Source organism: Drosophila mojavensis, unplaced genomic scaffold (assembly GCF_018153725.1).
Source record: "Drosophila mojavensis isolate 15081-1352.22 unplaced genomic scaffold, ASM1815372v1 contig_74, whole genome shotgun sequence".
NCBI lineage: Eukaryota > Metazoa > Arthropoda > Insecta > Diptera > Drosophilidae > Drosophila > Drosophila mojavensis.
The window spans coordinates 6,858,779-6,880,074 of NW_025318899.1; the positions used below are offsets into that span (position 1 = coordinate 6,858,779).

The following is a 21,296-nucleotide window of genomic DNA, read 5'->3' on the forward strand; positions in this document are numbered from 1 at the left end:
TTGGTATTTTTTGACTGGTTATCGAATGGACAGTGCTGCCAGACTTGCAACCCTGTACAGTGTTGCATTGCTTGTTGTTCATCGAGAGTCGCAAAATGGTGGCTTCTGCTATACGCGGAGAAATTTTGTTGTACCATTAAGAACTAAAAAAAACACGCATTTGTGCTAATATTATTTAGTCAAATTATAGTGCAAAACTTTCACGTGCCACTGTCGCTGCAATACGCGTGTGAAAGTATACACAAATTGCGTTTCAAAGTCAGCGAAAATTGTGCCCAAAAATCTCCGCAGCAATAAAAAAAAAAACGCAAAGCAAGCGAAGTGCGTGAGTGTGTGTGTGTTAGTCAGTGTGTGTGTGTGTGTGTTTGTATGCGCGTGTAACTGCTTCTGCATGTGTATGGCGAGCGTTTGCGTGTGTGTGTGTGCGCAAAGTGTATGCAAAAAAGAAGAAGACAAAACAGAAGAGCATTAAAAAACGTATTGTTAGGCCCCACTAACAAGTTGAAACGCGCACATACAACAACAACAACAGCTAAGACAGAAACAGAAACTTTTCGAGTCTCTAAATGTTAGCAACAACTACAACAAGTGTGCAAAAATTAATTATTATTTAAGTGTGTCACTAATTTCATTTGAAGCGTCGCCCGAATCGCAGTCACAGCCGCCGTCGACGTCGACGTCTTAGTCGTCGTCGTAATGCGCAGCGTAGAAATCATTAAAATTTATTAGTGAAAAACGTATGAAACGCGTCGCTGTCGCAGTCGACGTCTTTTTAGTTGGCGTCGGCGCTGCAACTGTGTTTGCACACAAAGTAAAGTGAAAAAGCCAAAGCGGGCAGAGGCAGACGACGATGATGATGATGACGACGGTGACGACGACGACTACGACTTTGGTTTGTGGAGCAGGGGACGTTTCTATTATGGACTTTTTTGGGGTAGAACAATACAAAGAAGCAGAAGACGACGACGACGACTCAAAGGCTCAACAAATTTTGTGCTGAAAAGGAATCACAAAGCGCAGCAGCAGCAACGGCAACGGTGACGGCGGCGTCACCCACCACCGACGCAGCTGCTGTTGCTGCTGCTGCCTCTGCTGTGACCACCCTTCATATGACAAGCTGCACGCCCACCCGCTGCCCGCTCGCTGCTGCTTAAGCGTTGCTTTGTTGCTTTTTCGCTGACGTTGGCTAAAAAATATATTGTTGCCGTCGATGTTGTTGTTGTGTGACTCGCGCCTTTTTATAATACACTACAAAAAGTGTTAAATGGGCATATTAGTGTTGTGCTATATATGCCAAAACAGAATTTCAATCTGATAACTAGACTATAAACATAAAACCAAATAAATATAAATTCCAATATCAGTTGGTCACAGATTTTGACAGGGCATTACGCAGTTGGTTAAACTCAACTGCAATTTTCTTGTTTTATAAATTTTGCATTCTCTGCTCTTTTTCTTCTCTCTGCACTGTGCAACTTTAGTCCAGTTTCTTCTTCTTCATCTGCTTAATCATAATCATCAGCTCGTCTCTCACCTACGTCATTTCTTCGTTTCCAGCTGTGCCAAGTGCAAATTAACCAAAATCTACATTTCCGGCTGCCTGTGCGCCCTGCCAAAGTAACGGTACAACAGGAGGAGCAACAGCATCATCATCACTAGATATCTCTGCCTACTTCTATCTCACTCGCTCGCACGCACGTCAACGTTATTGTTAGCGGGCCAAGTGGGAGCCGCAGCCACCCGGTTTCGAATTCGAGTTCGAGCTGCTTGCTGGAACACACGCACACACACATCTATACTGGATTCATGGTGAGAACAGCTGTTGAACTAGGCATATATTTAATTATTATTATTTGTTTGCTTAACACACACTCACATACACACGCATAATAATATCGAATTTGCCGCCGGCTCATGTGTCATCTTCCTCTATTACTGCCCCTCGGGGGTCTCGCTAAATCCCAACTCTCTTTTTCGCTTCATGGCTAAAACTATTGAACTACGTACGAGAGTGTATAAGTGTGTGTGTGTGTGTGTGCATGTGTGTATGTGTGTAGGGTATTAGGGGAGGCGCTATGGCCTGCTGTGATAGACAAGCAAATTGCCAGGCTCACTCAATGCATCATAAACTAATTAGGCAAAGTGCTTCAAGTGCCCCAGCACACACAGAAACACACACACGAAAATACACACACGCACACAGATACAGAAAGGCGTTCATATTGAATAGAAGTGTATTATAAACTAGAAAATGGTATTTGTAAAGTGATACCTCGTATTGTTGCTTTCATTAGATGCACTATTAGGGTATCAACATGAGTTGAGGTCTGTGAAAGATAATATTTTTAAATAATTTTGGATAAAATGTAAAGTTAAGTGGAAACATAATATTAAATATTTCTTCTCTGTAAGTTTGAGCGCTCATGTTTTAATATCCCGAAAACTGAAATATGCTTGTCTGCTATAGCTTATATATTTATTTTCTATAAACATATTCGTATTTAGTTATTTTGAATGTTATATAATATTCTCTGTCAGTTATGAGCAGCTTACACTGTATTCTACTTTGATATCTTAATCATATTCGCATTTAGTTCATTTGAACTTATAGTTAATTATAATTGCCAGCACAACGCAAAGCTGTTCACTGAGTCAGTAGTTCAAGTTCACGCAACTGTGATTTCAGCTAGAGAGCTTGTTGCTCTTGTTGTTGCTGCATGTTCCGTTGCTTGAATCGTTGTCGACGTCGTCGTCGTCGTCGTCGAGCTGTCAGAGCGTAACATCTACAAGCTGTCAATTAGTTTTGCGCGCCGTTCGCTGATTAATTGCCGAGTGGTCGATAACTTGGTGTTAACCATAATTAAAATGCAAACAAATCTATTTATTTAACGAGCATTCAATAACACACTCAACTACAGTTGGGAGAGCGGACCAATAAAAGGGATTCATCATCATCATTTCAGATATGTTACCAGTCTATCAATATCAAAAGTATAGACCGTAGGCCTTTTTCATATATAGGAATAATTATAATTTTGAATTCGTGGGAAACATATCCAAGTTCTTTGATTAAAATTCCAATGAAATTTCTCTTCTTGCTTATCGAGCAACTCTGTTCATTGGCTAATTTCCATGAACGCCAATGCTTGAGCTTATCTCTTTTAGCTAACGAGCGAGTGGGCAGCTCTTCGTTGGGTGGCTGGGTAGAGGTGGGTGGTAGGGAGGTGGAGGGGTGTCGGGAGTAGGCAGCCCGATTAGGAGGGAATAAAAACGTGAAGTGTTTAATTAATAAATAACGTGCTAATAATGCATTTAATAAAAACAAAAGCGAACTCAAAACGCGCTAATGCCACGGGCGGAAACTCATGACCCAACAACAACAACAACCGCGAGAAAGGCAACAAAATGAAAGTGCCCACGCCCACGCCCACTGATGTCGCTCTCGGTGTTTTTTTTTTTTTTTTGCTAGATGGATGATAATCAAGCTGTTGGTGGGGAAAGGGTTGTAGGCGGCCTTTGATGTCGATTTCATTTCATATTTTATTATTAGTCTTTTTGACTTATTTATAATGCGTTGTTAAAGTTTACGTTTTATTAATCTGTTTGCTGGTGCTTTTAATTTATAATTACCGCTTATCTGATTGAAAAAGCAAGACACTTGGACTCGAGTGTCGATTTATTGCCACTGATTATAAAATGTGCCGTCGAAACACCCACACAGATGTATCGCAATGTACGAATACGTACATATGTGTGCATGTGTATAAAAAATATATATAGAGCCATGACAAATTAGATCATTTTAGAAATGTTTAACAAATTCCGAAGCAACAAATGAAATAGTTGAAAGGAATATCATAATGGATATAAATGAAAAGCAATAAATGGATGTTAAATATATTATATATATAATATAATATTATATAATATCTAAGATATATAATATATAGATATCTTAAATATAGCTGCTAAGCAGTTTAAAGGAATATTATAATATATATAACTAAACATATACATATAAAAGAAGTACAATAATTATATTATAGTATGGGTACGATAATTACTCGTAGTTCGTATTTAATGACTTTTAAAAATAATTTTAAAATTCTATAATAAAAACTCATAATATACAAAGGCAGCACAAAATGCTCATTAAATAAATTTACTATGTAGATAAATGTGACTGCTTTATGACGTAAATAAATATATATGTGCATACATATAATAATATACACAATGTTTTATCAGACACATTTAAAATGTTAAATCAGAAACAAAAAACACATTAATAATAATTCACAAATCCCTTGTTCATTTATAGCTTAAAAAGCTTATTGAAAATATATGATATATTCCCCCTTCTCTCTCCCTCTCATTGTCTCTACGTCTCTATATCCCACCAATTTGTCTCTTGTGTGTGAGAACAACATTCCAACTGCGTTCTACTCCATTAGCGATAAGATAATTAACACACAAAGCACCTATTAAATCTATATATAAATATATGCATAAGCATATACAATATAAAGTCAAATAATTAAGCGCAGGTTAATCGGTGTAAAATCAATGAACCAATGGGAATATAATGCATAAACGTGTTTCAAAAAAAATTAACAATATCAACAATGAATTCCCATAAATCTTTCTCATTGTCTGTAATTCGATTATACACAAAAGGCAGCTAGAGTGACGCGAGAGCGTTAGATATGTAGAGAAAGAGTGAGAGAGAGAGAGAGAGAGAGTGATGGAGAGAGAGGGGCAGAGCGAGAGCGAGAGTGTTAACTTCACATGCAAAACGTTCATTTACATTATGCCAGGCACACATTCTCTGACACTCGTTGCTCTACAACAACAACAAGAACAACAAACAATGACGACAGCGCCATAAACACTTGAAACGGGCCTAACAGTAACAACAACAACGAGCAGAGCCCAGAGCTATGAAAGGGCAAGCGGTCTCCTTTTACATGCCCTTATTCTTATTTATGTATGTCTTACCCTTCTTCTTTTGTGCATGTGCCCTTCCGTTTAAAGCAAAACGGGGCGACATAAGTAACACGAAACAATTTCCAAATGAAGCGCGGATAAGCCGCAAAATCCTTAAAATACTCGATAAAATTACATAAAACTAATCGCACAAGCACACGCACACCGGCACAGACCATCACATACACACACACAGGCACACACATGCAGACAGAGTTTGAAGGGGAGCGAGTGAGACAGCAGTGAATTGGCTGTATGACTTGCCCGACTGCGATGGATGGGCAGCTGTGAGAGAAATATAGAGCGGGAGAGGAAGAGAGGCAGACGCGGGTCGTCAGACATGAAGAGAATGATGAAGGTATCTACACCGACAATCTGTTTAACAACTTCATGAGCAGCAAATCCAACAAATCGTATAAACGACAACAACAAAAACAACAACAATGACGACGACGACGACGACTATGACGATGACGATGACGCTGACGACAACGAAGTGAAGTTCGGCTGCACACGAACGGTCCCAAATGATGCACAGGTTAGAGTGAGCGAGTGAGTGAGTGTGGGTGCGGAGAGAGTCGGGCGGGAGAGTGAGATGTGAACTCGTCGCAGTCGTTGCGGGTCGTTTATTTGGTTTCGGTTTGGCTTTTTTGAGCGCCGCATCAGTGCCTGAATAGATGCTCAATCGTTCGGTTGAATGAAGTGGAGCAACGTATGGGAGTTCTTACGGAGCTATGCTGGGTGGAAGAGTAGAGAAGGAGCTCGACAGGGAGAGGGGCTGCGACCATGAATGAAGAGAATGTGGCATAATGTTCTTGTTGATGTTGAGTAATGGGTATAACAACTGTAAGCTGCCTGCATTCGAACATCATCTACATACACACGCCAGACTATTTCCATGTGGGCCCCAAAAACAAAAACCAAAAGAAAAGAAGAGAAATTTGTTGGTTATTTATTTACTTTGTTTTTTATTTCTTCTCTCTGGGCAACGAGTTGAGTGCTTTGAACGCTGTTCGACTACCTCCGTTTGGCTTCTTGTTTCTAGTTTTAGAGGTTTTTTTGTGACTTCTCGGGCGTCTGTTTTGATTTGTTGTGAAAATTTGGCTTTCACAACAAACCAATGTAGACATACGCGCAAGCATAGGTATTTCTATAGTATGTGTGTGTGTGTGTGTGTGTCTGTGTGGCACCTTCTCTTGTTGCCTACAAGCACATTTAATGGGGTTTCCGCACTTGACACATGGCACTCAACTCAACTCAACTGAACAGATTTCAGGCATTCCAAGCTATTGAGCCACACTCATCCACAAACTCTTGAGAATTTAGTCGAGTTCATGACGAAGCTAATTTGCTGGGGCGCATACCCAAAAACCAAAATATCTGTGCATAGTTTTTGGTAATTTATGATAGTTACACATTAGTCTATCTGAAGGCCCTTTAACTAAATGAAGATGTTTAAATTACTATTAAATATTTATAGTATTTTACAGAAATTATAAAGGAAATGTATTTAGAATATCATTTACTGGGAGTAAAATTTAAATTTAAAAGTAAATTTTTGATTTTTAAGCACATTTTTAAAGTAATTTGTTTATATACGAATTATAAATGAATATTATTCTTTAGTACTAGTAGAACTTTTTTTTGTTTATAAAAATTTGGAATATAATTCCTGTTGCTCTTAGTAATCTTTGAGTGTTCCATGCTCAGGTAGCGTATTCAATAGTCGTTTTAGTCCAATATTACCTGCACGGCCCTAACGATGTCTGCGGCTCGACTACAGGCCGGCAGATTATTAACATCAAGTTAATAACCACCCTAATGTACAGTTGTGCGGCGCATGCAGCAGCAGCAGCGAAGGCATTTTAAGTTGTCGGCCCGTAGCTGCTGCTGACGTTCGTTGTTATTGGTGTAGCTGTTGTTGTTGTTGTTGTAGCCTATTTGTCAGTCAATTAGTCAGCTTATTGGCAAGCGATGATTGCAGAGAGAAAAACAAGCTAAATACAAGCGCAAACATACAGAGAGACGAGCAGGCAGACAGACAGACAGACCAACCACACAGAGGCCGACCGTCGGGCCAGTCGAACGTCGACAGCCGACAGCTTTTCCATTTCAAAATTACGCACACTCACACAGAAACACACACACACACGCACACACACATACTCAGCGACGTCGTTTAGCTGCGTGCGTACACACAATTTTCCGCTACTCATGATACAAATTGTTTATTGGATTTCCTCTTGGCTGTTGTGCGCCTCTCTGTGCGCTCTGCTTGCTAAGTTTTATTTTTCATTTACATTTCTCGTTTTGTTTCGTTTTATGTTTATGGGCTGTTTAGAAAACAATTTGCGGCACCCCCTTACAGCCGCCCCCTCTCATTCTCTCTAACACTCACTAAGTGTGTGTGTGTGTGTGTGGCTATATTTTGTAAGTTGATAAAGCGCGTGTTGACATTAATGGAGGCAACGCGCCGTTTGAAATTGACAGCGTTATTGACCTTAAATTTTCGTGGCCTGTTCGTTCAGCTGCGACCCAACCAAACAGCCAACCGACCGACCAACCGACCGACCGACCAACTGGCTGACCATAGACGACTCCAGCCAACCGCATTTGGGGCTGCTGCTGACTCACAATACGGCAAAAGCACTCGCAAAGCTGGCCAACAGTCAGTCACGTATCCACGACGATGTACAGAGCAACAACAACAACAACAACAATAGCAACAGCAACAAGAACTGCTGCAACAGCAACTGCTGCAACAACAAGCAACGCCCCATCAACGGTTGCTGCTGCCATAATTTGTGGTCTTTTACTGTGAACTGTTATTGTTGTTGTTGTTGCCTGTGTGCCGCAACCTCAGCGCTGGGCATTATGATACGGCTATTAATACATACATACATACACACACACACTCTATGCTGGGCCAGGGGAGGACTCACTCACACACACTCTTTCTCTCTCTCTCTCTGTCTTGCTCTCTCTATGCAGCACATTTTTCGGTGGTGGCAAAAATGTTCGAGCCTTTCATTTTGCCTTTTTAGATTTTATGGCTTTTGTGCGTTACAACGGCGCTTTTTGTAGTACATTTGTTTTATAACAGCCACCGCAGAAATAGCAGCAGCGGCAGCAGCAGGCAGGAAGAGCGTGATGAAGAAAGGGAGATAGAGGGCAAAGGGGGAGGCTTTGAGTACACACAGCTTAGCACATTGCTCGCAGTTATTACACAATTTTGCCCAAAGCGCCAGAGCAGCCACTTGGGCTATTCGCGTGCCCAGAACGCCAGAGTGAAGCAGAGAACAGAGCAGGCGAGAGAGAGAGAGAGAGAGAGATAGAGGAAGAGCGAGACCACGTAGACGAGGCCAGGAGCTACTCACCTTCTACTTTTTTTATGTGAAATTTTTCCACTCACGACTTTCCTGCCATAAAAAAAAGTTGCTAACCAAGCAGCCAGCCAGCCAGCCAGTTAGCCAACCAGGCCAGCTAACCTGGCTGCTGCTGCTGCCGTTGCCGTTGCCGTTGCTGCTGATGTCGCTGATAAGTGTTGGCCCCAAACGCAGTGGAGCGCTGCACAGTGGCATAAAGTAGCTGAAAAGTTTACGGGGTTTCATATTAATATAAATGTGCTCAGATTAAGCAGCGTAATGCGGCTCATTGAATGCATTTTGATAATTTATGGCTCACAAGTTAAGATGTAAAGAAGCCATCGATAGCTTATCGTTATCGATAGACATTTGTTATTTACTGTAAAACTGAATTTCGCTCCCTCTCCATCTCGCTCTCACTCTCTTTATAATTCATATCTGCAAAAAGCACCTCAATGCGTAGCTTATTGAATTAATGCATTTCGATAAGTTATCGCTTACAAGTCAAGATGATTGAATAAGTAATCGACAAGAATTATAATCGATAAGTCTTAATGAGCTCACTTTCCGTACCTCTGTCTCTCTCTCCCTCCCTTTTTCGTTGGCTCCAATTTCTCCTTTGTATTTCATATCTCCCCTTTAATTTGTATTATGTTTTGCCCCACTGTGCAGGCCCAGCAGCTTGTCCGTTTCGGCTGTCCGCCATGGCACCCTACGCTGCCGCGTCGTCAGTCATTTAGGCGGCGTGTCGTGGCTTATTGAGTGTAAATCTGTCGACAATATTTTCTGTTTTATTTAATTTTTTTCCTTTTTATATATACTTTGCGTTGCGTCGGGGCGAGCCGCGCCGAGCCGAGGCGAGGCGCAATGCTCTTTTTATTTGCCTGCTGCTGCATTTAATTAATTGATTTTAATTGCCATAATTTGTGTGCCGTTGCCACACAACCGCAACCGCTGGCATGCGTATGGGTGTGTGTGTGTGTGTGCCTGTGCATTGGCTCTGATATTGATTCGTAAGCAAATTTAATGATAATTCCCCTGACAGATCGCCCGGCCCGGAGGCCAGCCTCGTTACAGTTATTCGCCAAGTTACTTGAGCGGAAAATCTGTTTACAGCTGCACGCACACTTGAGAGGCGGCCAAAAGAAAAAATAACCAGGCACAGACAGACAGACACACACAGAGAGAAAGAAAGAGGGAAAGAGAGAGAGGGATACACACGATATGAATATATAGATGGTGTACCTGTTCCGTCAGCTCAGCTCAGCTCAGCTCTCTTGTCCGTGCAGCTGGCTGTACTGGCTGGCAGCAGGCGCATTTACCATATGCAAACGATTAAGTGCTCGGGTCGCATAAAACTCCCTAAACTTGTCTGGCCTCCAGATTCGCTACGCTTAGCCTCGCCTATTCTACGGGCACACACATTACATGGCATTATTTTTTATGGCCTATTTATTTATGCAATGCTCATATCAGCATTTCTAAAACCTTTGAAACCATGCCAAATGCTTTAAGTGGGGTATAATGACTGATTGGAGCGGGCAGAGGGAAATGTATATATACAAAAATATGTTCATAAATTAAAATGTTCAAATGGATGACATTTTTTATTGATGAACCGTTTTTTATTAATATTTCGAGAATTATACGAGTTATCTATGTCAAATACCAAACATTATTATCATTGAAATACATAATTTTTTTATCTCTAACATTATCTGTGAAAATTAAAAACTACAGTAAATACAGGGCATCTGTTAGTCGTCAGTTACGATGTGCATGATTTATATTGAAGAATGTTAATCATTTTAACCATATGATGCATTTTCATTCAAAATTTATTTATTTATTTCATTTTATTTGTGTTTCTTTCAGTTGAATTTTCATATCATAGCGGGCATAAAAAGGCTTAACACTGGACCGGAAGCGTGTTTTTAAAGGGTGATGGCGGCCTCCACTCAAGGAGAAATACGAGTGGGTCCCGGCCACCAGGTAAACGATGTCTATGTACGTACATAACTCTCACAATTCAGAAATTCAGCTCACGGTAACAAAATGAAAATTAAAAATACAAAGAAAAAATATATACTTTTTTCCTTTTTGTATTGTAATCGTAGTGTTGCAAGTTCTAATTGTAATCCCAACTAACACCAACCCAACCCAGTCCAATCCAACCGAATGTTATACTCTTCCCTCTTTTTCAAAATCTAATCGAAATTTTAAATTTAAAGTTGCTCACGCTATGAGTCTTGGCATAATTCAAATTATATTTGTATAGTTAAATAATATAATTTTATCATATGCTTGTAGTTTTCCTGTCTATTATAAAAGACTGATTCACTTAAATATTTTTGGAGCTTGAGCTCAAAAGGTTAACTTTACGAGTCTCTAAAGATAACCAAATCTCTCCACTTCTTTGTAAAAAGTGAATCAAAGTCAAACAAACCATGGAAATTTTAAGGAGCTTGAAAAGAATTTGAATGCACAGAGATAGTTATATAAAATATGGTTTATTATGCCTATAAATTATACATGAAAAGACAGAGTAATAAAAAAGTTTTCAACAGTTCTATCTAATCGCATGCCTCGACTCTTCGTTGTGGGCAACTTGTTAGTCTGCTTTGATTTGTAGCTTGATAATTATCTAAAAATTTATTATTTATAAACAATAAATAACAGCTGTAAATAAATCGTTTACCCAATTGGTCATATAAATATATATTAGAACTAACCACATAGAGTACCTCCTCAAGTCCTGGCGCTGATACTCTTCCCATACCAACTCTCCTATCCCGAGAAATACCCAATAGACACACATACACCTCACATCAAGGCATTGTTCATACATTTCATGCATTAGTCTTAAGTTGTATATTGTCGTATCGTATGACACCAGACAAATTACAGACTTGTATATATTTCGAAAGTATGTAAACCAGCTCAGTTGGAAATACTCGGCCAATTTATCATAGAAAGAGTGGAAGCTTATCGAGAGCTTCGTGTCCTGCATGGATAATGTTTAGCTAAAGTATTTCCGCCACTGGGCCACGCCACGTTCTTTGGCTTATTGTGTTTCTTGTAGACTTTGTCTTGAGTCTGTGGTGTATGTGACGTAACTAACTGAGAAAAGATGATAAGAGAAAACTAGGCTTGATGTGATGTTTTTTTTGGAGTTCCGTTCCGTTATTTTTTAATTAACTAATACCGGCAACTTCTTCTGTCTTGTCTTGTCTTGTGACTGAAGGCAAAACTGCCCGATTATAATCCAATCTCAAGCTTCCCCGTTGACAAGGAAACCGATGAACGTGAATTAGAGGAAACAAGATGGAGTCCTGGCGTTGTGGCCGATGGCGACTTGTTAATGTTTCTGCGTGCGGCACGCTCCATGGCTGCATTTCAAGGAATGTGTGATGGCGGTTTAGAAGACGGTTGTTTGGCTGCCAGTCGCGACGACACAACAATTAACGCACTCGACGTGGTGAGTGATGATGACCTAACCCTTCTGGGGTAACCCACAGTGCTGGTAACTAATTGAATTTCCATTTCCATTTCGAATAGCTGCACGATTCTGGCTACGATCCAGGCAAAGCTCTACAAGCACTCGTAAAGTGTCCCGTTTCGAAGGGCATTGACAAGAAGTGGACCGAGGACGAAACGAAAAAGTTCATCAAGGGTCTGCGACAATTTGGCAAGAATTTCTTTAGGATCCACAAGGATCTGCTGCCACACAAGGATACACCAGAGCTGGTCGAGTTCTACTATTTGTGGAAGAAGACGCCCGGCGCCAACAATAATCGACCGCATCGGCGACGCAGACAGAGCGCCTTGCGTCGCAATCGTGTTACGCGCGCCAACAATACACCTCCCAAAAAGGAGGACACCCCGGAACCACAAGCTGCGACGACGGCGACGGCGGCGGCGTCGGCTGCAGAGACGGCGAATCGCTCATCGCCCGCTGTCTCCAAGGAGGAGAACAGTTCTCTAACCGAGGACGACGTCAGCGAGTGTGACAGTGATTCGAGTCTGACCAACAAAAGGGATGAATCACCATCTAGGATGAGGACTAGAAACAAACAACAGAACAACAACAACAACAATAGCAGTAGCGCCGCTGCAGCTGGTGGCGGTGGTAACTCCGCCGCGGCTGGTGCTGCCTCCGTCAACGCATCCGGCAACAGCTCCGGCAAGGATCAGTCCTCTGGCTCGGCGAACAACAACAGCAACGCCGTGGCGAACGGCAAGCGGCCCAAGCGCGGCTCCGAAACACCGGACGCCGCAGCAGCAGCCGCAGCAGCAGCCGCCGCCGCTGCTTGCGATAGCCCGAAGACGCCCACCAAGACCGTGGCGGAGGGATCGGGCACTAAGCGCAAGGGCGGCAAACAGGATACGCCCAACAAGAAGAAGCGCACCGAAGCGGAGACCAACAGCAACAGCAGCGAGCAGGCGATCAACAACAGCGAGGACAACGTCAAGGAGAAGCCGCGCAAGCGGCCCGACAGTCCAGTTGAGAGCATGAACTCGGATAGTCGACCCGATTCTGTTCTCGACGATGGCGAGTCGAATACAACCGACACGGATGGACGCACCATCGAGCAGCAGTCCAGCAAGGATAGCAAGGAGATCAACTGCAAGGAGGAGAACGCCGTCACGTTGTCCGGTGATGTGGACTCCAAGTCGGATGTAGTCAACGAGAAATCGATCAAAGCGGAAACTGCCTGCGCGGAAGACAGCAAGGATACCATCAAGAACATGGATGAGGAGACCAACATCCAGGCACCCAGCAGTATACAGCCGCTCAGTATCAAGCCTACCCACGTGGATGGTCTGCTCAAAGAGTCCAGCTCCTTGGAAGCGCCACCAGCTGTTGTGCCGGTAGCACCGATCGCAATGAAGGTGCCCACAATTGCGACGGTGGAGGCGCTCAATGCGTCAGTCGATCGCGATCGCAAGGAGGCCATCGAGAAGATGGAGATTTGTGAGAACGAGGCGGCTGCACGCGATCCCGAGCTGCTCAAGAAGCTGGCCACCATCAAGCAGGAGACGTTGCCCCAACAGCAGCAGCAGCAACAGCAGCAACAACAACAACAACAGCAGCAGCAACAACAACAACAGCAGCAACAACAACAGCAGCAGCAGCAACAGATGGTGGGCGTGCCGCCCGTGTCAGCTGCATCTGGGCCAATGCAGGAAACCGTTTACATTAAGAAGGAGCCCATGGAGGACTCCATGGACGCCACATGCAATCAAAACAGCAACGAGCCACAAGATCTCAAGGTCAAAATCGAAATCAAAAACGAGGATCTGAAGATCAATGCCAGCGGACTGCCGCCTGTCAGCTCGGCGGGGCCGCCGCCCAATGCCCAACTGGGTGGACTGCATCACAGTGCCAGCGAGGGCGGCAATCCGGAACCACTGCATCTGCAGCATATGCCACATGGACCAACGCCGCAGGCGCCTGCCGGCTACATCATAGACGGGCAGCTCAAGTATGGGCCGCCCGGTCAGCCGCCTCCGCAGCCACCGCCGCAGCTGCACAGCGATCCCGGCAGTGGGGTCGTGTCGGCACCAGCGCCTCAGAAATATCCTGGCGATATGGAAATGAAGTACAACGAGGCAGCCGTCAAATTCGAGCCAAGTGCTGGCAAATTTGCGCCACAGGAGCTGAAGTATCCGGTGCCCGCACCGCTGGATGCGCTCAAGTACAGCCAGGAAATGCAGGCAGCTGCCGCTGCAGCGGCGGCCGTGGGCAAGTACGACATGAAGTACATGATCGAACAGCAGGGCAAGTACCCAGTGGAGCTAGCGCCGCCCAAGCCCGGCTACCAGGAGGCACTAAAGATACCCGATGTGAAGCCAGGCTTTGCCCATCTGCCGCACAGCATTGGTTCGAGCTTAGATGGACCCGGTCCGCCGCATAAGTACGCGCCGGCGGGTCAGAGTGGTCCGCCGCTGGATCAGCAGCCGCCGGGTGCCACGCCTCCGCCCGGCATTGCCATGCCCAAGCCGCACTATCAGCACGATGTCCAGACGCCGCCGCTGGGACGACCGTTCGAGCCGACAGGTCTTATGCTCAAGTACGGTGATCCGCTGGCTGCGAAGTACGGGCCGCCACAGCCGCAGGATCTCAAGTACCCGATGCCGCCTGTATCGTCAGCCGGCGGGGAGAATCTGATCAAGGCTTCGCCATATGGCCCGCCGCCGGAGAGCCCCATCGATGCCTCGGCACGCTCGACGCCCGGCCAGGATAGCCAGGGCAGCAATAGCAATAGCAATTCGCAGCCGCCATCCTCGCAACCGCAGCAGTTCCAGTCGCCACATCCCTCGCCGCACATGCCTTCGCCAGCTGGCGGTGGCCTGCCGCCCGGCATGCATCCACAAAATCTCATCTCCCCGCACAGCCATGGACCACCGCCGAATTCTGGCTCCGGCCCGGGTCCGCAGCCGCCGACGTCCTTGCATCAGCCCATCAGCTCGATGGCTGGTCAGGGTCCGCCCGGGCTGCAGCACGGTCTGCCACCGGGACCGGGTGGACCGCACGCACAAATATCAATCGCCAATTCGCTGACGGGCGTCGTCACCTCGCTGGGCGCGCCCACGATGTCCACCATGGCGCCCTCGCATCCCATGCACCCGCACATGCATCCGCACCAACATGCGCACCTGCAATCCTTGCAAGCGCTTCACCGGCATCCCGATCTGGGCGCGGCCATGCATCCACATGCGCCCATGGCCATGTCACTACAGGCACCGGGTCCACCGCCGCCGCACAGCCACGCGCATCCGCTGGGCCCCAGCCACCAACAGCAGCAGCAGCAGCAACAACAGCCGGGTCCGAGCCCGGCGGGCACAGTGCGTACGCCATCGCCGGCGCAGCAGCAGCAGCCGCCGCGCAGCATGCACGAACCGCTGCCCACGTCACGGGAGCCGCCCGCCTCGCACACCTCGACGGCGCCAACGGGCTCGATGAGCAGCATCAACTCGGGCCCGGGTCCAGGACAGGGGCCGGGGCAGGGGCCAGGACCAGGGCCGATGACACATCAGTCACCGCATGCGCATCGCACATCCCCGCTGCCGGGCTTGGCGCATCCATCGGGACTCATTGGCCATCCTATGCCCATACATCCGCACTTGGCGCACCTGCCACCTGGTCATCCGGCACACGCAGCTCTGGCGCATCCAGGCCATCATCTGCTGTCGCATTCAATAGCAGGACTGAGCCACGGCGGCGGTCCCATCGCTCTACTGGCCGGTCCCGGCGGACTGGGTGGCCTGCCCGAGTCGGCGCTCAGCCGACGCACGCCGCCCAGCCATCTGTCGCATCCGCACTCCTCATCAGGGCCATCGACGCCACACTCGGTGGCCATCTCGACGAGCATGTCGCTTACCACCACTCCCAACACGGTGCCCTCGTCCGCCTTCAGTCGCGCCAGTCCCAGCGTACAACTCTCGAGCGGTGCCCCGCCAGCTGGTGGCCCTGGTGGCAACAGCAACAGCGGCACGCCGAACAACTCGTCGTCAGCTGCCGCCGCTGCGGCCGCAGCCGCACATCGCGCCGCCTCGCCCGCCTCCAGTGTGGGCAGCCTGAGTCGGCAGAGTCCGCTGCATCCGGTGCCGCAGTCGCCGCTGAGCCATCATCCGTCGTCGTCGGCGCTGTCCGCCGCAGCGGCCGCTGTTGCCGAACGGGATCGGCATGCGCTGCTGCGTCAGCAGTCGCCGCACATGACGCCGCCGCCAGTGTCGAGCGCCTCGGGCCTGATGGCCAGTCCGCTGAGCAAGATGTACGCACCACAGCCGGGTCAACGAGGCTTGGGCACATCGCCGCCGCCGCATTTGCGACCGGGTGCCTCGCCGCCGGTCATACGGCATCCACAAATGCCGTTGCCATTGCCGCTGATTGCGCCAGGCGGCGGCATTCCGCAGATTGGTGTGCATCCTGGCCAGTCGCCGTATCCGCATCCGTTACTGCATCCCTCGGTCTTCTACTCGCCGCATCATCACAATCCCTTTAACTCGCCCTATGGCTATGCGCCGTACGGACCTGGCTTCCCCGCCTACATGAAGCCACCGCCACCATCCGGCCCACTGGATCCCGCCGCCGTGATGGCCGCCCATCATGCTGGGCTATCGGGTCCGCCGCCGCCGTCGCGCCAGGATGAACAGAATGCAGCAGCTGCGGCAGCTGTGGCCGCCGAGAAACAGCACGCGGCGGCTGTGGCTGCGGCTCAACAACAACAGCAGCAACACAAGACGCCTCAGCAGCAGCAACAACAACAGCAGCAGCAACAACAGCAGCAGCAGCAACAGCAACAACAACAGCAGCAACAACAACAGCAACAGCAGCAACAACAACAACCTGGTGGTCCGCCACAGAATAAACCACCGACGCCAAAGACGCCGCAGGGACCAGGTGGTGTGGGTGTGGGTGTGGGCGTTGGCCTAGGTGGTCCCGGCACGCCCACGGGTCTGCCGCCCGGCGCCTATCCGGGCTCTCACATACCCGGCTATCCGCCGCCGCCGCATGCCTCGCCGTTTGCGCCGCAAGATGGACAACCGCACGGCATGAAGCCGACCTCCCACATGGACGCGTTGCGTGCGCACGCGCACTCAGCCAATTCTGCGGGCCTGGGCAGTGCCCATCATCCGACCGAGCCATGTGAGTGTTGGCAGCTTAACAGGAAATGGGGAGCCTGTCTTTAATATTGTATTCTTTGTTTTAGTGCCCATTGACATTGAGCCCGATCCAGAGCCCGAGATACCCAGCCCCACGCACAACATACCGCGCGGACCCAGTCCCGAGGCGAAGCCGGATGATACCGAATGCCATCGCTCGCAATCGGCAATGTGAGTACCTAAAGAGAGAGAGAGAGAGAGAGAGAGAGAGCTGTGAATTATTAATTGAAAACGTTACTCTTGCAGCTTTGTGCGTCACATCGATCGCGGCGATTACAATTCGTGCACGCGCACGGATCTGATCTTCAAGCCGGTTACGGACTCCAAGCTGGCGCGCAAGCGCGAGGAACGCGATCGCAAACTGGCTGAGAAGGAGCGTGAGCGAAGACAGGTGAGCAACGGGAATTGATTTTAAGGCATGACAATCAATATAATGCGATCTCCCTCTTATTCCCCCAATAGCAACAACAGCAGCAGCAACAGCAACAACAACAGCAACAAGCAGCCGCCGCACAACAAGCCGCCCAGCAGGCCAAGATGAAGGCGGAGCTAAAGCCTCCATATGCGGATACACCAGCGCTGCGTCAATTGTCGGAGTATGCGCGTCCACATGTCGCCTTCAGGTGAGCGTCGAATGCCTGCCAGAGTATTTCATTAATTATTGAGTCTTCTTTTAGTTGTTGATTGATTGTCTATTATTATAATTGTTAATGTAGTCTGATTATTTGTAGTCGTTGATTATCGCGTTTGTATTGTAATAATTTCCATTTCGATTTCAGTCCTGTTGAGCAGATGGTGCCTTATCATCATCCAATGAGCCCCATGTATAGCAGAGAGAGGTACAGTACCTAGTACAAGCCTGCCAAAATCCTCATCTCAGAGCACACACCATCATCCATCACCCCACACACACACACACATACTCATATTCTCATTGATAATTGCGATCCTTCCATTTGCTAACCTATACAATTGACGCTTATTCAAACGCACGTCCAAATTGATGCATTAGTTTCTAATCCATTTGCTGCTTATTTTCCATTTGCCATTTATCATTTGCCTGACCTTAACCAAAATCCTCGACAAGATATTAAACCCCTTTCTGCTTCTCCAAATTGTAGGCAATTACTCATGCTTCCAACCTTGACTAATTACAGAGAATTGGAGGAGATTAAGAACGCGCAAGCGGCGGCCGCAAGTCAATCGCGACTGGATCCGCATTGGATGGAATACTATAGGCGGTAAGGCTAGCTATTCGCATGATCCTCTCGAGAAATTCTAACTCACTCACTTCTTTTTCTTACAGTGGCATACATCCCTCACAGTTTCCGCTATATGCGAATCCGGCTATATCGCAAATGGAACGCGAACGTCTGGGCATACCGCCTCCTCATCATGTCGGCATGGATCCGGGCGAGCATATGGTGCGTATGAATTGCATGGCCATCTCTCATCTTGTAAACCAAACTTGAAACTCAAAATCCACTCATATTCACAAAATCAATCGTATTTGGAAAAAACAAAAACAAAAAAAAAAAAACAAAAGCAAAACACTTTTTAAACAAAATGAATTCAGAAAACATCTATCGCATCAATCACTTGTGTCCACTTGTCCACTTGTCAGCTCAATTAACCAAGAATTGAATTAATCAATAATAATTATAATAATGATATAAATTTAGGTACATCATGTGTCCATGTCCATGTCCAAGCACGTGTGCTAACCCACTTTGTATTCGAATTTGTCGTGCGCCTCACCTGGAGGAGAGAGATCCGTCAATGGCTCTTCTCCTCCACTCTCTAACCACATTTGTTTGTCATTCAGCCGGTGCTAACACGCATTATCCACAATTTCACATTTCGCATACTCCCGCTCTTCCCACTTACCAAATGTCGCATCTATATTGCAAGCAGGCTCTCCATTTATCTCTCAGGCAGCACACCTGGCTCTTTTGAAACTATCAACGATATTCAATAATTTTCAGATACGATTGACGAGAGAATATCATGCACACTCTCATACTCATTTACATTTGCCTTTGCATCCACAGCCGCAACCACCGGAGGCCGGTTTCCAACTGCCACGTGAGTTTGTATATCCGTTACGTTGATCAAATCATAAACGAAACTCAATTTTCTCTCTTTCTCTGTTCTCTCTCTCCTCGCTTTCTCTGCACGTAGCGAATGTTGGGCAATATCCGCGTCCAAATATGCTTATACCTAGGGAGCCGCACTCGGACGTTTTGCTGAGGATGTCCTATGCAGATCAACTACAGGTTTCCCCAATCCCATTTTAATATTCCTAACTGATTAATTACATATATACAGTATTTACAGGCCGCCGAGTTTCAACGGCAATCGCTGCACGATCAATACTTTAGGTGAGTACCACTGCAACATCCATTAGGCCTAAGTTACCTACAACAACAACAACAACAACAGTCATCAACAGTCAATCATTCGGCTCATATGTTCATCTGTATTTGTGTGACTTTATGACTTTTGCTTATTGTTTTTGTGTTAAATATTTATTGTGTTCGTTAACATTTTGTGTTTGTATATACATATATTTTGTCTCTGTATCACGCCCACCTCTCTATTTCTATCCCAAAACAGACAACGGCCCAGATAAGTGGACCAGCCAGGCAGAAGGCAGAATCCCAAAAGCAACTGAACAAAGAAAATACTCACAGCCCGGCCGGCTGTGAGGAAAATGCTTTGTGTGATTTTTGTGTTCAAACGTTTACATTTTGCTTTTCAACAACAGCAGCAACAACTATAACCAACATCAGCAAATGAAAAAGATCAGCATTCATATTTTTATATAGCTATAGCAACGGTCCCTTTATATATATATATATTAACAAATATGTATATCGTGTTTCCAAGCTATATATATATATATATATAACTAGCAACTTTAAGTTGTGCAACGTTTTGTCCAGTTTTTATGTAAAAAGTTAGTAAACGTTTTAATTTATCATATCCATGCATAACCACATATATCATCTGTATACACTGCATTCCCTATCTTGACTATATTCTAATTTGTGTTTCCTTCGATCTACAGAAATCAACTACGTTAAGTGTTCTCCAACTGGGCAGCTGAGACGATCCACTTATGAAAAAAGAGGGAATCGCAAATTAGAAATCAAATGAAACCAACTGACGAAACAAGCAAAGAAAACATGATGGTCGCAATATTTTATAAGTATCGTCTTTATAGTGTATAGTGTTAAAAGAATTCTAAACAAAAATTTGATAGAGAGAGATAGGGAAGCGTGTTAATTATCGTTTAAGCTTACGAGAATTGATTAAGGCAAATGGAACAAACTTAGCACACAAATTTTTAAGGTTTTCAACTGCGGAATGTGCAACAAAACATTTTTGCAGAATATAGCAGCACTTTGATAATACCCTATGACTAAACACTAAGCTCTATTTCAAATCAAATTAATTAGACTTTTGCAACTAGCTAAAAACAAACAGAGCAAAACCAAAATACAACAACAAACGACAACTTGCAATTTTAGTATATATATATATATATATATAGTATGTATATGTATATGTATATTCGGGACGTGATTTGAATTGAATGGTAAAAGTCGAGCCCAAGAGATTGGCAGATATGCCAAGTGCACTTTGTTGCCGATCAAGCACAGTCTATAGATATATATATGTATATGTGTATGTATTTATATATATGTAAAGAATGTATTGTACAAAGGGCTTTCTAGAGAACTGCAACTGCAACTGCAACTACTTTGACATCTCATACGCTGAGAATTGTATATGTAATTTAAACTTAATGTACTTCCAGCCACAATTGAACTATATGTATTTCGTAGTGTTAGTGCGCTTATTGCTGCTTAGTTTTGATTTATATAGTAATCCTTTTATATGTTTTGGCTAGCTTGGCTTTCTTACTACTCATTAATTTATTATTTTGTTTGGCTTAACTCTAGTATTATATTATCAGAAAAAATGAGAAAAACAAGCAAAAAACAGAAACAAATAAGTAAAAGCAACAAAATCGTGTTTTGTATAAAGTTTCATAAAAAAAAGAGAGAAAAAAAAAACAACAAAAATACCTAGCTAATAAGTAAAAATTTCAAATGTGTGAGTTTTCAAAAATTTCTTAAAGCCCCCAAATGCAATTCATGCACTGTATACATATATATATATGACATATGTATGTATTTGCATGAACGTTTGTAGCAGCTGCAATATTTTGAGTGCTTAATTTATATTAGTAATTTATACACAATATAT

General features: G+C 45.3%; 1 protein-coding gene across 13 annotated transcripts; it reads left to right on the plus strand.

Annotated features, from left to right (window-relative positions):
• Positions 1 to 70: 70 nt before the first annotated feature.
• LOC6581637 (arginine-glutamic acid dipeptide repeats protein) lies at positions 71 to 21,002 on the plus strand. 13 transcript variants are annotated; one of them, XM_044009716.1, is made up of 15 exons: positions 71 to 321; positions 1,558 to 1,809; positions 10,227 to 10,358; positions 11,596 to 11,829; positions 11,910 to 17,004; positions 17,069 to 17,192; positions 17,268 to 17,412; positions 17,484 to 17,644; positions 17,801 to 17,860; positions 18,143 to 18,262; positions 18,328 to 18,445; positions 19,007 to 19,106; positions 19,203 to 19,297; positions 19,350 to 19,402; positions 20,092 to 21,002. In XM_044009716.1, exons 3-15 carry the CDS (start codon positions 10,296 to 10,298, stop codon positions 20,105 to 20,107), a joined length of 6,384 nt encoding a protein of 2,127 aa, XP_043865651.1. In that variant the 5' UTR covers positions 71 to 321; positions 1,558 to 1,809; positions 10,227 to 10,295; the 3' UTR covers positions 20,108 to 21,002. The 13 variants fall into 13 exon arrangements, with proteins under 13 accessions (XP_043865651.1, XP_043865653.1, XP_043865660.1 ...); XM_044009718.1 differs by having other exon boundaries at positions 19,359 to 19,402; XM_044009725.1 differs by having other exon boundaries at positions 18,179 to 18,262; positions 19,359 to 19,402.
• Positions 21,003 to 21,296: the final 294 nt, after the last annotated feature.